This window comes from Populus trichocarpa, chromosome 5, assembly GCF_000002775.5.
Source record: "Populus trichocarpa isolate Nisqually-1 chromosome 5, P.trichocarpa_v4.1, whole genome shotgun sequence".
NCBI classification, from domain to species: domain Eukaryota; kingdom Viridiplantae; phylum Streptophyta; class Magnoliopsida; order Malpighiales; family Salicaceae; genus Populus; species Populus trichocarpa.
In genome coordinates this window covers 3,500,387-3,513,187 of record NC_037289.2, presented here as the reverse complement: position 1 = coordinate 3,513,187, position 12,801 = coordinate 3,500,387, and the positions used below count along the sequence as shown (strand labels likewise).

Here is a 12,801-nt window from a genome sequence, read left to right as displayed (position 1 = left end):
AGTGTATCTTTTACGAAGCTTATGACATGCCACTCAAGTTTGACCGACCGTACCGACCGGCCGTACAAATTAGGTCAAAATTTCCTTGTCAGAATCAAAGGCATGCACCATCTTCTCCCTACATTTAGTGAGATACCCCATTTCTTAATTCCCTCCATTCTTCCCAAATTGAATCCTGCTACCTGCCATGATATTCTGCCATTGATAGATGTGTATGTCATGGGTGCCACCAGCACTAAATGAAGAATCTATCAGCACAATCACTAGCATTAAACTATACGAGCTGCAGGAGCATCTGCTTGTTTAACAGTAGCTGTAGTACGTGCATGCAATGCCTACATGCCTCGTCCAACATGTTTAAATCAAAGGCTTATTATTATTATTGTTGTTTTGTCCGAAAAAAATAATATTAAATTTATATATTTTTAGGTGATTTTAAAATATTAATATAAAAAATAAAAATTAAATATAAAAAAAATCAAAAAGTTCCTATCCCTTGGAGTTACTTTGTAACCTTGATTGCAATGAAAAATATAACGATGAAAGAACCCAAAAAAGAAGGGCTAGAAAAAAGCCCTAAAGATAAAGGGCAAAAAATAAATTATTATCCTTGGAAGAAGAATCTCCGACAAACAGCCCCTGAGGAATATATAAATAGATAAATTAAAGTAAAAATAAATGGAAAAAACAAAAGAAGAAGGAACCGAAAATCTTTGAATGAGATTTGTGCTGCGGACTTTGGACTTTTTGGCGCTATGTGTCGCCACCACCACGTCGGCGCAACTGTGCCGTCATCTAACGCCGTTTACTTGACTCTGTTGCAGTCAACCCTGTGGACCAAAAAGAAAATGAAAATGAGATTTAGGACATCTTTCAATCCAGGGCATGAATTTTGAAATTTTGAAAATTCCATCCCTTTTCTTCTTACAAATTCCCCAGGAGGCTTGAATATAGTTCTATGTAAACTTGAATTCTTCTCCTTGTTATTTCTTATGATTAAAAAATTATAATATTGCATGTGAAATTTAAAATTTAGATTTATGAATAGTTATATTTTCACATTAAGTTTATAAATTTATAGATACACACTTAAAATGTATTAGAATGTATGTATACATATGTTTTATAAATTATTACAAAATATTTATCAAAGAGTTGAGATATCTAGTAATCAGTTAATATATATCGTTTAAACATCGAGTAACTAGTAATTATTTATTTCTTTATATTTTATATTTCTTAAAACTAGAATCACATATAACAAATATTACAAGGCGTTGAGTAAGCTCAAATTATATAGGTTTAAACTAAATTACACAAGCTAAGATTATACACATATATCATGCAATAAAGTTAAATAATATTTTATAAAAAGGTGTGAAAATTCTAATAATATTATTTACAATTAAGACAAAATTTATTTCCGTGTATGAGAATTTGATTTTAAGTTGTAATATCATGATATTTAATTCTATTCATGGGAATATATTAATAGAAGTATATCATGCCAATAGTTTGAGAAAGCTAGAATTTGTTTTTCCAAACAACAACATCAAAGTCCACTAATCAATTATGAACATTACCAATATTATTTAAGGACTTATCTGTAAAAAAAGAAGACACTGATTCATTTATAGAATTAGTAAAATTAATCACGGATTTATCGAAGGCATGGATATAGTAAGATCACATTATCCATCTCTCTCTCTCTCTCTCCCTTTTCAAATAAAATCACAGAAAATTTAACCATGCCGTCAAGTAACGTCGTCAAAACGGAAAAACTGCTATCTACGTATGAAATCCAACAGCTCAACATTAAAAAAAAAAGAGCCTTTCTTTGCTATTAAAAAGCAAAATCACAGAAAACATTTTGGCTTTGTTTTTTATTTTGAGAGAGCGAGAGAGGTGGGGAGCTCAAGATCTTGCCAGATCGGACCTGAATTGTATGAAATCTTATCACATTCTAGTTGTTTCATCTGGGTTTGTGTCTTGTGTTTCTGTTTCTGTAAACAAAAAACAATGTAGCTTGATCTAAAAGGTTGTTTCTTTGATCTTTTTCATTCACTGCTTCTTTAAGGTTTTTCTCCTCACAAATGGTTTCCTCTTGAATTTCTGCCTTTCGGGTTTTTTTTTTGGGTTAAAAAATGTTGTCTTTATCAATTTTAGTCCATTTTTAAAGGGGTTTTGTTGGTTAGTTAGAATAGAGAGATCTTAGCAATATTTAGTCTTACATTTTTCTGGTGGTTTCCAAGTTATGAGACTATTTGTTTTGGTTTTGATGATATAAAGTTTGAGTCCTTTGCTGGTGTTTCTGTTCTTCTTCTTCTTGCTGTTTTTATTTTCTCTTTTCTTTCATATATATGACGTGTTCCTTTTGTTTTGCATGCATTTCTTTTTTTATTTTTTTTTGTAGGAATATGGGGATTTTGGGATCTTAATGATCTTCTTTTTCTAGTTATTGAATGAAGTTGGTGGTGGCTATGGTGTTATTTTGAGTTGTCTGATTATTTATATGGTAATTGGACCTCCTCTTTGTATCTCTTTTTAAAGAGTCTTCCTAACACGAGAAATGTTTTTCTTTTTTAAACGAAGAAAAATTGATAACCTGTTTTTGGCCCTCTGCATCTGCTTTCTTTCTCTCATCTTCAATTGATTTGTTTTTTGGTTTCAACACATACCCTTTTCTTTTCTGTTTCTTGAATTTTATAATTATATAGAGTTAGTTCTGTCTGGGGGAAAAAAATACTGTGCCGGTTTGCTGCGGTTTGATCCTTTATTTTCTTTGCAGTTTAATCACCCGCTTAAGTTTTGATGAAATTACAGTGTAAAGAGTATTTTATTTACTTTTTAAAGAAAAATAATTTTTTAATTAGTTAGACGATAAGTTAGTTATCCTTAAGCAGATGTGGTGGTTGATGTCAAGGCATGGAATTTGATAAAAATCAAGCTAGTTGGACAACTAACCGATACCTACTAGAGCATACATAAAGAGTGCTGATGTTCATAGCTTTACAAGGAATTTCACTTTTCACATAATTTTTTGGGGCTCTTTGAGTTATAATTTATATTTTTTGGATTCAAGAGTTCTCTGCACATTATATCCTGTTCTAAACTGGTTGTCTTAATCCTCCTGTACTTATTTTTTTATGGTTAGTTATTTGTAGATCTTCTCTTTCCAGCTTTAACTTTCTGTTTCTTTCTTTCTTTTTTTTTCCTTGGCGTATCTGTTTGACTGTTTAAATATGCATTGTTTTTGCAATGAGATATGCCATCTTTTCTTCAATTAAAACACTGAGATTTGTCTTGCACCATCATCGGATAGAAGTGTTCAGGTTTCTTGGTTGAATTTTACACATCTGGCAGTTTCTATTTGTTTCAAAAAAATTGTTCAAAGCAATAACAGAATTTGAAACCTTTTGGCACCACATGCAAATAGTTCTTGCTTTACAGGCTGTTTTGGTTTTATTTTAAGGAAGTGATTCTTTTTCATGAATTAAAAATGTCTTCTTTGTGAAGCATCATGATATCAGGATTATTTTTTCGTGCAGTTTGATGGGGCGAGAACTTCAGCGTGCAGACATGGAGAAGAAGCCAAATGGTCTTGCAGCGAAGTTTCATGGCGTATCTCATGATAAAGTACATATTTCTCCAAAACTTTCAAAAGCTGTCATTGAAGCAAAGGAGTATGTGGAGAAAGAAACTGCTGAAAAATCAGAGAAGCAAGATGTGCTTGGTGTCAAAAGCACAAATTTTGATGCTGACCCATCTGATGGAAAAGATGAGAAACCTGGAGCTCAGAAATTGAGTGATGATAAAAATTCCAGTTCTCCCTCACAAAAAATTGGTGTTAATGGAAATAAACATGCTCATCGTGCTCATCAAACTGTCCCCCAGCAATTTGCTCTGGCAACTGACAAGCATGTCGGTGGGAACAGTTCCACAAATTCGAACAAAACACAGTCCCCTGTTAGTATGAAAAATTCACAGGTAATTGGAACTTTCGACATTGCATTTGGTGGATGCTGTTGTCATACTCCATGATTTGGTTGAAACTGATAATAACTGCTATAATGAACTCATTATCTTTCCATGTCAGATTAAGCCAACTCTATCTTTATAAGTGGAATTTGGAAATAAACCTGACATGTAGATAAGCTACATTCATGCTTACCTTGTGCTGTAGGGTTAGGGAAAAGGAAAATCTATCATTTTGAAGTAAACTCTAGCGAGTAGCGACAGTGTAATTCTCTAAGCAGAATACAGCTCGTGTTAATCTCTTTTCAAAATTTTGAAAACATCTTTCTTTTGGAATGAAGAGATTATCTTTTAAGATATTTGGAACACATGCTTGGAGAACTAGTGAGACTTTCTGTTTCTGTTTCAATGCACATGCCATTTTCTACTTGCTTTTCCTGGTGATATTTTGTGGGTGCGATTGCATACATCGTTACTTAATTTAGTTGGGGTTGTCCACTCGTTGGATAATTTTGTTGAGCTTGTTACCTGACAACGGGTTTCTCAGTAAGATATATATAGCTAATATATCTCAAACCCTCGCTTATAAATATGATTCACTTCCTTTGCATACCTTCAAGTTAACTGGTACGAAAAACCATGCAGCTTAATTCATTTTGGCATTTGGAGAGCACTATTGACCAACCCCACCCCACCCGGACACACAAATTCACATGAAAAAAAAGCTTGTTTGTCATGTATTTGTATTTGACATTTTCACTGATATTTGGAATCATGCTCTCCTTCAGCAAAATTCACCTTCTACAGCAAGGAAGCCTTTGCATCCTGATAACAAGAAGCATCATGATGAAGAAGATAGTTGGTCCGTGACTTCATCGTATCCTTTGTCTGATTTAAGGCACTTGATATTTTTAGGGTTTTAAACTGTGTTTTCTGCCAAAAAATTAAAACCGCTTGAAATTTTATAAAATAAATCCAACTATATTCTGGCTATATATTTTTACCAATTGGCCATCCTTAGCTATGTGTAGCACTTCTGCATCTGTACGAACTGTTAAATCTGTAACTGTTGGAACTGCCCCAACTTTTAGGTCTTCTGAACGTGCAGCGAAGCGGAAAGAGGTATCTTCCTAACATAATGGTTATATAAAACTTTGTCTGCTCTTCTTTTTCTTAACTGATGGATTTCTATTGATTTTGTTTTCTTCATATTTTTGTTATTTAGTATTATTCGAAATTGGAAGAGAAGCACCGAGCATTGGAGAAAGAGCGAAGCCAGGCTGAGGCAAGGACCAAGGTATACTCTTTTCTTTATGCAAGTTTGTGGACAGGTAGTCAATGACTATGATGTTTTTTTTTTTTTCAATTAATAACCCAGTGAATTTCTCTGCCTTCATTCTAGGAAGAGCAAGAAGCAGCCATCAAGCAGCTTAGAAAGAGCATGCTGTACAAAGCAAATCCAGTGCCTAGTTTCTACCATGAGCCACCTCCACCCCAAGTTGAACTCAAGAAGGTATTCTGCCAGATATTATTCTTAGTTCTCTGCTGGTTCTTGATTTAAACATGTAAATGAAACTAGCAAAAATCTATGCAGCACTTCATAGATAAATCATGCGAATAGAGGATACCAGATGCATTGGTCTAATTAGTTCATTCAGAATGCAATTTACCTATTTCCATGAAACAATATTTTATTCAGAGCATTCAGGCAAGAAGTCTGTTCTTCTTTGAACCGAGTCTTAATTTTGTTCAAGACCACAGTTGTTTAAAACCTTTGGACAGTATAAGAAAAGCGAGGGAAGGTGGCATGCAACTAGCATTTTGTTCAGGGGGAATAGTTTGAAGGCTCAGAGCATTCTGCCATGGTGTCTCAAGCTTCATAGTTCGGAACTGCCAGAAATTAAAAATGTTTATGATTTTGTTATTTTCTGGTGTGATGCACACTTGTGTAAGGCTACTGATTTAAATCTACTGGCAGCTTTTTTTTAATGCCAATATAATTCAATTCTTGTTTTTGTTTGGTTCCAGTTACCATTGACTCGACCACAATCACCGAAACTAAACCGGAGAAAAAGCTGCAGTGATGCGGTTCGAACATCTCAGGAGGAAGTGGGCAAACATTGTGCTCGCCATCGCCACAGCATCGGTAGCCACAAGGATTCAACTGGTGCCAACACTGCCAAAGCTAAGGTTCAGATAAGTTCACAGACTGCTAATGGCATCCGCAAAGTCAAAGACCGATCTAAACAGGATCATGTTGCAACAAAAGCAGATCCCGAGAAGATTGCTGGGCCAACAAATGCAGACATATCTGTTCAGTCATGAACTGCTGGTTTTTACTAACTCTTAAGTGGGAAAACATCTTGAATTTGCTTTAATCATCATATTGGATGTTTGGAGAGGAGATAGCCTACTTTTCAGCTGAGATGACCTTTTCTTCTTCTTCTTCTTTTACTTTTTTCCCCCTTTCCAAACGGTTTGTGTCTGTGAATTGTATATGTTATGTAAGTTATATCAGTACATATCATGTTATCAAAAGAGTTACTGATTCTAATATGGACCGAATCTGTTGTTTTCGTCTGATGTATTATCACCCAAGAGGTTTTCCTGCGTATGTTATTTGGAAACTCAAGGCACTAGTTTTGGTCTGGTTAGTTGGTTGTTTTCTTCATTTTGAAACATGTAACTTGTAGAACCTCTACTTTCGTAACTGCTATATTATATTGTACACGGTGCGAGGTTCTTGATGTTTGAATGAAGTTTCTATCCATAGGCTGTTCTATCTGTAATCTTATATTCTGTCATTGCCGTGCTTTGAAAATTTGATTGCTGACGGATATCAACCGTTGTAAACTTCGGAGGTATAGTCTAGACGTAGAACTGATACAATGTTGGAATCTGCTGCAAGTAATATCCACATTCCCAGAGTTGACTTTGGTTGCATTACCATTCAATATTCTGACTAGTGTCGATGCACACACGAGGTGGGTTTGGGTGATTCCGTAACAGGACTTGCAGAGGATTTGGTTGCGGCCATCTGCATATACGTTGAGCAATGAGCAGTCTCTAGTCACAGAGTCTTGTTAATACATGCTTTTACAGCTATGTGGTAGGCATCTTTGAACTTCCAAGAGCATCTCTCCAATTGGATAAAAAAAGCAGGCCATCCTCGCCAGTAAGGGGTAAGAAATTCATCAGAATAATCAACTTCAAACCTCTAATCATTTTAAAAGGATGATTTAATCTCCACACCAAATATTAAAATTTAACGTGGTAGCTTTCTGAAAATTATTAAGGGGTAAACACATGGACATGCTAGGCAACTATCCAAGGTAGTTTTTCCTTGAGTTTAAAATTTTAGGACAAGAGACGGTTGATAAAACTCCTAACTTTAAAATATATAAGTATATGCTTATGTACTTGATGCCTCTTGTTAAGCTTTTGTGGCCTCTCCATATCTCTCTCCTCTCCCTCCAAAAACTATGGCCACTCTGGTTCACTCAATCCCCTCCATTTCCTTTCTCTCTTCTCTTACTCTCCAACCTCTCAAAATCAAAACCCATAAAAAATCACTCTCAACTTCACGCTCCGAACCCATAAAAACTTTAACTTGCACCACTTCTAAACCAAACAACAAAAGCCCCACCATGGATGGTCGCAAACCCACATCTAAGAAAACCAGGAAATCATCATATGGTACCTCTAGAAGGTCAGTTCTCAAGAAAACATTCATTCAAGAGCAGGTTACTTTCACTTCTCAATTATCAAGCGATCCTCATGTAGGGATTATTGGAGGTGGAATGGCTGGTTTGCTTTGTGCTTTGAGTTTGGAGAAAAGAGGGGTCAAGTCCACTGTTTTTGACACGGTTGGTCAGTTGTTTCCTTTTAGCACTCTTTTCTCAATTTGGGTTTTCTTTTTTTATCACTTTGTGGATATTTTGTGTTGTGAATGCTTACAAGAAAGGCTGCATACTTGCATTTTAGAATTTGAATTTTTTTTTTCTGTGAAGGAGATTAATGTATTTGTATAAAGGTAAGGCAGTAACATTCCTTTACTTAATTGCATGCTAAATGTATTGAAACAAAGAAAAAAAAAACTTCTATGTTTTTTTTTTGTTTATAACTTCTAGAATGAATAATTGTTGTAATAATCAAATGATCAATAGTAATTATTTAAGTTCTGATAGTCGTAGCTGCATGGTTTAATATTTGGATTAATGTTATTGCATTTGTGTTTATGCTTTTGCTTTGCAGAAATGAAAACAACATCATTCTTATTTGACACACATTTCAGTTCAGTAGACATTTGGACTCTATTTTCCTGCAGATAAAAAAAAAGAAAGTTATTGCAATGTTGGGTTTTTCACAAGCTATGCTATTTCAGGGGATTCATGGTTTGGGAGGGAGGATGGGAACTAGAGTAATTGATCCACAACCATTGATATTTGATCATGCGGCGCAGTTCTTTACTGTGAGTGATCCTCGATTTTCCGAGTTGGTTGATGACTGGTTGGAGAAAGGTCTAGTTCGACAGTGGCAAGGTATAATTGGAGAGCTTGAAGTGGGAGGTCAATTTCTTCCATTTCCTTCTTCAACCCCAAGATATATTAGTGTTAACGGAATGCGCTCTCTTGCTGACTCAATATTATCTCAGGTGGTTGATCATTTTGTTGCTTTCTCGTCAATTTGTTAACTACTCGTCATTTTGTTGCTTTCTCATCAGCTTTCATCTACTCTTATCATGAGAATGAAAAGGTGAAATTTTATTGAACAAATAAAGCAGCAGCCATTAACATAGTTTCTTTGGTACTTATAGTACTGCTCTTTCTCTATCTATGATATCCTTGAGGTCACTGCTAAGCAGATTCTTGATTCTTGCTGCAGACTTGCATGGTTAATGTGGTGAGACCTTGCTGGATAAGTAAACTTGAACCATTTAATGGGATGTGGCACTTGAGCGAGAATGGAAAACCTTGTGGGCAGTTTGATATCATTGTTATAGCACATAATGGTGAATCAACATCTCTCTCATTTGCTTTTGTACTCCTTCATTTATCTATTCTGGCCATATCTCAGCATTTTATTATTCTTACTGAAAAATAAAAAGCTTCCGCACTTCATTAAATTTCTGACATGTTATCACACGGGTGACAGCCCGATAAGTAGAAGGGGTACCTTTGGAGCAAGAGAAAATAAGTACATTTTGAAGACTTATTAGTGCTGTACTGTGTTTTCTTCATGCTAAAGTAGATGTGTTATTCTACTTTGGCCAACACATGAATTCAATGATTTTTCTAATGCATTTCTGTTGCTTGAGTGTCTTGAAATGAAGATTATTGATATCTTTTCTATTTAGAGATAGGACATTAGGACTAGCCTGAATGTCTCTTTGTCTGGAAAGTGTAGCTTTAACAGATGGAGGTAATTGCATTTTGTTCAGCCCTGGGTCGCTTCAAAGTTAGTGAAAGTGTGATAAAACTAATTTTGGTCGGGTTTTTTTGGCCCCATGTGGGTCATGATTGTGAAGTGCTACTTTGGGTATGCACTGGCTGACAACATGGCAATACTTTCTACCTTGGTCCATGTCCCAGATTGGCTTTGTAATAGTTGTAAACGTGGTGTAGACAGATTAATTTTTCAAGGAAGAAAGTGAGAAAAGTTCTCTATGAGTTCGTGAGTGAAATGGTATTTGGAGTTAAGAATCAGTTTAGACTGGGCCCAATGTATTTGCTGTAAACTGTGACATATTTAACACTGATTGGTTGCATAGTTACACAACTATGCATACTGAGCAACGGGATTTTGATATTCTCCTAATGTGGCAAGTATTTTAAAGAGCCAAGCAAGCATCTAATGTTTTCACTTGTATTTCTTCTGAAGAGTTGAAGAAAAAACTGGACAAAATCACAAGCGAATAAGTGACATGTGGTTTCATCATTCAAATTCATCTAGTGAAGAATATGGGGTGGAATAAGTAGGAACTGAACTGAAACCTTATTGGTTAGAACAGGTGAATCGGGCATACTGATGAATGTGTTTCACAGTTTGCAATCCCATATACTGATAACAGTGTGCTTGCATCATTTGTTCAGTTATCAATATAAAATCAATTAGTTTGAGTGTAGTTTCCTTTCTGTTCTGTGTTAAGCACACATTGAAGATTTGAAAGCATGCTGTTCTCTACTTTTTCATTGGTAATACTTGGTTCCTGGATCTTAATGAATCTATAAATCTTATTTCCTGGTGGTTCATGAACTGTCAATCACTGTTTACCATCTTTAATTGCTTGCTCTCATTCTGTACAATAGACCCATGGCTTTCGGGAGCAATAACTTGTTTATCGAATTGACAGGAAAATGTGCAAATCGATTGCTTGCATCATCAGGCTTGCCTCTCATTGCAAGACAAATGAAGGTATATTTTAAACAGTCTTGTTTATTCACTGTAAAGTAGCCTATGCTTCGTCTTTATTAACTTCTATATTGCCTACAAGTTTTGAAATATTGATTTGACCTTTCTGGTTTTGTAGACGCTAGGATTGAGCTCCATATGGGCCCTGCTAGCAGCATTTGAGGATCCCCTTCCTATTCCAACTGGTGCAACTCCCTTTGAGGGAGCCTTTGTGAAAGGAGTTGATTCTCTCTCATGGATGGGGAACAACTCTGCAAAGCTTTTGGGTTCTAAAACCAATAGTCCTCACTGTTGGACCTTTTTTAGCACTGCAGCTTACGGAAAGAGGAACAAGGTTCCACAGGTTAGGCTCTTCTACTTCTTTTCTTCCATCAGGAAAAATGCATGTTAAAACATGACGAAGAGAATTCAAGCATTCAACCTGACCTAAGCCTCTGTGCAATGGTTGAATTATGCAAGCCTAAATTTTGGAAATCTAGCCTTCAGCTTTGGGTAGAGACATTCAATAAAGTGGAAAATCAAGACCGGAAACATTAACATATATGAGTAGTCTCTCTAATTGTCCAAATGAAATTTGAATTAAGCCATATGTATTTCTTATTGGAGTATTAAGGATTGTATATGATGAGTGAACTTTTTCCTGATTGTGGTAATTGCCACCAATGTGATATTTAGGAAAATATCCCAACTGCAACAGCAGAAAAGGTGAAGACGGGCATGCTTGAGGGTGTTGAAGCTGCACTTGGACTACCAAAAGACTCACTTCAACAGCCCTTTTATTCTCGTGTCCAGCTATGGTAATAAAACTTTCTTATGGATACCATGCTTAGTAGAAGTTGCGGGGTTTCATTTGCATAACTTCATTGAGACACCATTGTAAAGCTTGTGATATTTGCCAACCGTTTGAAGCAATTTGAGGACCTTACAGCTTTTCTGGAGAAATGAACTTATGCCACTGCCATTTGGGAATAATTTGACCGCTTCTCTCCGTGTGCTAAGCGGGAGTTCTCGTCAAATTCAGAATATCATGGAAATGTTGGTCCTTTTAAGTGGGCTAAATTTATCCTCTATCTTCTTTGTGGTGCAGGGGTGCAGCCCTTCCAACGAACACTCCAGGAATCCCATGCATATTCGATCCTCATGGAAGGGCAGGTATATGTGGTGACTGGCTGCTGGGTTCAAATTTGGAGTCTGCAGCCTTGAGTGGGATGGCTCTTGCCAATCACGTAAGCAACAACAGCAGCATGATTATCCCTTTTGCTTATCGTTTGCCAATGCACATAAAATATGAGTTTTGAACTCAAAGTTCATAGCCTTAGTTGCCCTAAGATAATTGTTATTAAAAAGTAAATGCAAGATTGGGGCTTATGATGCAGATTGCAGATTACTTACGAAGTGGTGGAGCTCGGCCGGAGGAATTCGCCCTTGGTTTAAACAAGGAATTCCAAACTCTTGAAGGCCATGATATCGGACAGTTTTCGGGGCTGGAGTCTTCAACAGGAGCAAGCCCTATTCAGGCATACCAATTAAGCACTTGAATCCAACGATGACGAGGCCATTAATGAATTTTTAGTAGTCGCAGATCAAGATGTCATCTACTGTTTGTTCTAATTTGATCATCTGCAACTGCAAGGATAGCCCAGACTGCAGCTGTCCAAGTAATCAATCAGGTGGCTTATAAAGGCTTTGCTTTAATTCCCTCAGCAACAACACGCAGAAGTTGTACTTGGCATGAAGGAGAGCCACTGCGGAAGACCAGACCCATCTTTTCTAGGAGATATTTTTACTATGCATTTTCTTAATAAAAATATCATTTGCCCTCATGCAGACATGTTCGTTTATAAAGAACAAAAATGAATTCCTTTCATTAAAAATTTATTAAAATTACAATTCTTTTAATAAAAAATCAAAACCATTATTTTTAAATGACATTCCTTTGCGTATCAGCAATCACTGTTCGCTGCAGCACGCTGACAAACGGAGCGCACATTAGACAAAACGCCATTGAAGAACACCATCAGAAAATGACATTTTTTCGCTATATACATACATATATAAAGACACTAAAATTACATTGAATAAAAAAACCAAATATAATGAAGATTAAAAATAGCCTGAAAAATAACATTTCTGTTACCGCTAAGGAACTAGCATCACTATCCTCCATTATCCATCAAATTTACAATCACTACCCTCTCTACAAACCCCAAATGAATATCTTCACTTTTCGCCTTCTTGTTCACTCCTTTCTTCACCGTCGGCGATTTCACACTCTTCGGCTTGACTGCTACAGCCTTCTTCCCTGGCGATGCAACCCTCTTCATACTGATGATCCGAAGAAGGACGTGAATCTCTGCAAAATTATGTAGTTTCAGTAGTACGTAACAATATGAACAAATCTGTGTGGCCAAAAGC

General features: G+C 36.1%; 2 protein-coding genes across 6 annotated transcripts; both read left to right on the top strand.

Moving 5' to 3' along the window:
* The first annotated feature begins 1,785 nt into the window (after positions 1-1,785).
* Positions 1,786-6,730, top strand: LOC18098994 (protein WVD2-like 2). Of its 4 annotated transcripts, none has more exons than XM_024601450.2 (8): positions 1,837-1,943; positions 2,904-3,149; positions 3,549-3,987; positions 4,764-4,852; positions 5,007-5,097; positions 5,201-5,272; positions 5,378-5,488; positions 6,004-6,730. In XM_024601450.2, exons 3-8 carry the CDS (start codon positions 3,553-3,555, stop codon positions 6,298-6,300), a joined length of 1,095 nt encoding a protein of 364 aa, XP_024457218.1. In that variant the 5' UTR covers positions 1,837-1,943; positions 2,904-3,149; positions 3,549-3,552; the 3' UTR covers positions 6,301-6,730. The 4 variants fall into 4 exon arrangements, with proteins under 4 accessions (XP_006382819.2, XP_024457218.1, XP_024457216.1 ...); XM_024601448.2 differs by lacking the exon at positions 2,904-3,149 and adding an exon at positions 2,414-2,515 and having other exon boundaries at positions 1,850-1,943; XM_006382757.3 differs by lacking the exon at positions 2,904-3,149 and having other exon boundaries at positions 1,786-1,943.
* A 657-nt stretch (positions 6,731-7,387) lies between these two features.
* On the top strand, positions 7,388-12,209 carry LOC18098993 (uncharacterized). 2 transcript variants are annotated; one of them, XM_006382756.3, is made up of 8 exons: positions 7,388-7,841; positions 8,360-8,629; positions 8,860-8,986; positions 10,328-10,389; positions 10,505-10,729; positions 11,062-11,183; positions 11,474-11,612; positions 11,763-12,209. In XM_006382756.3, exons 1-8 carry the CDS (start codon positions 7,458-7,460, stop codon positions 11,922-11,924), a joined length of 1,491 nt encoding a protein of 496 aa, XP_006382818.1. In that variant the 5' UTR covers positions 7,388-7,457; the 3' UTR covers positions 11,925-12,209. The 2 variants fall into 2 exon arrangements, with proteins under 2 accessions (XP_006382818.1, XP_024457215.1); XM_024601447.2 differs by having other exon boundaries at positions 7,388-7,845.
* The last annotated feature ends 592 nt before the right edge of the window (positions 12,210-12,801 follow it).

What these genes read in the sequence shown, in the direction of transcription:
- LOC18098994 (XM_006382757.3), top strand. Translation starts at nt 1,795, where the DNA reads ATGAAATCCAACAGCTCAACATTAAAAAAAAAAGAGCCTTTCTTTGCT. An exon ending in TTAGTATGAAAAATTCACAG is followed by an intron (nt 3,988 to 4,763) that starts GTAATTGGAACT and finishes GCTCTCCTTCAG; the next exon opens with CAAAATTCACCTTCTACAGC. An exon ending in AGTTGGTCCGTGACTTCATC is followed by an intron (nt 4,853 to 5,006) that starts GTATCCTTTGTC and finishes AGCTATGTGTAG; the next exon opens with CACTTCTGCATCTGTACGAA.
- LOC18098993 (XM_006382756.3), top strand. Translation starts at nt 7,458, where the DNA reads ATGGCCACTCTGGTTCACTCAATCCCCTCCATTTCCTTTCTCTCTTCT. An exon ending in AGAGGAACAAGGTTCCACAG is followed by an intron (nt 10,730 to 11,061) that starts GTTAGGCTCTTC and finishes TGTGATATTTAG; the next exon opens with GAAAATATCCCAACTGCAAC. An exon ending in GGATGGCTCTTGCCAATCAC is followed by an intron (nt 11,613 to 11,762) that starts GTAAGCAACAAC and finishes CTTATGATGCAG; the next exon opens with ATTGCAGATTACTTACGAAG.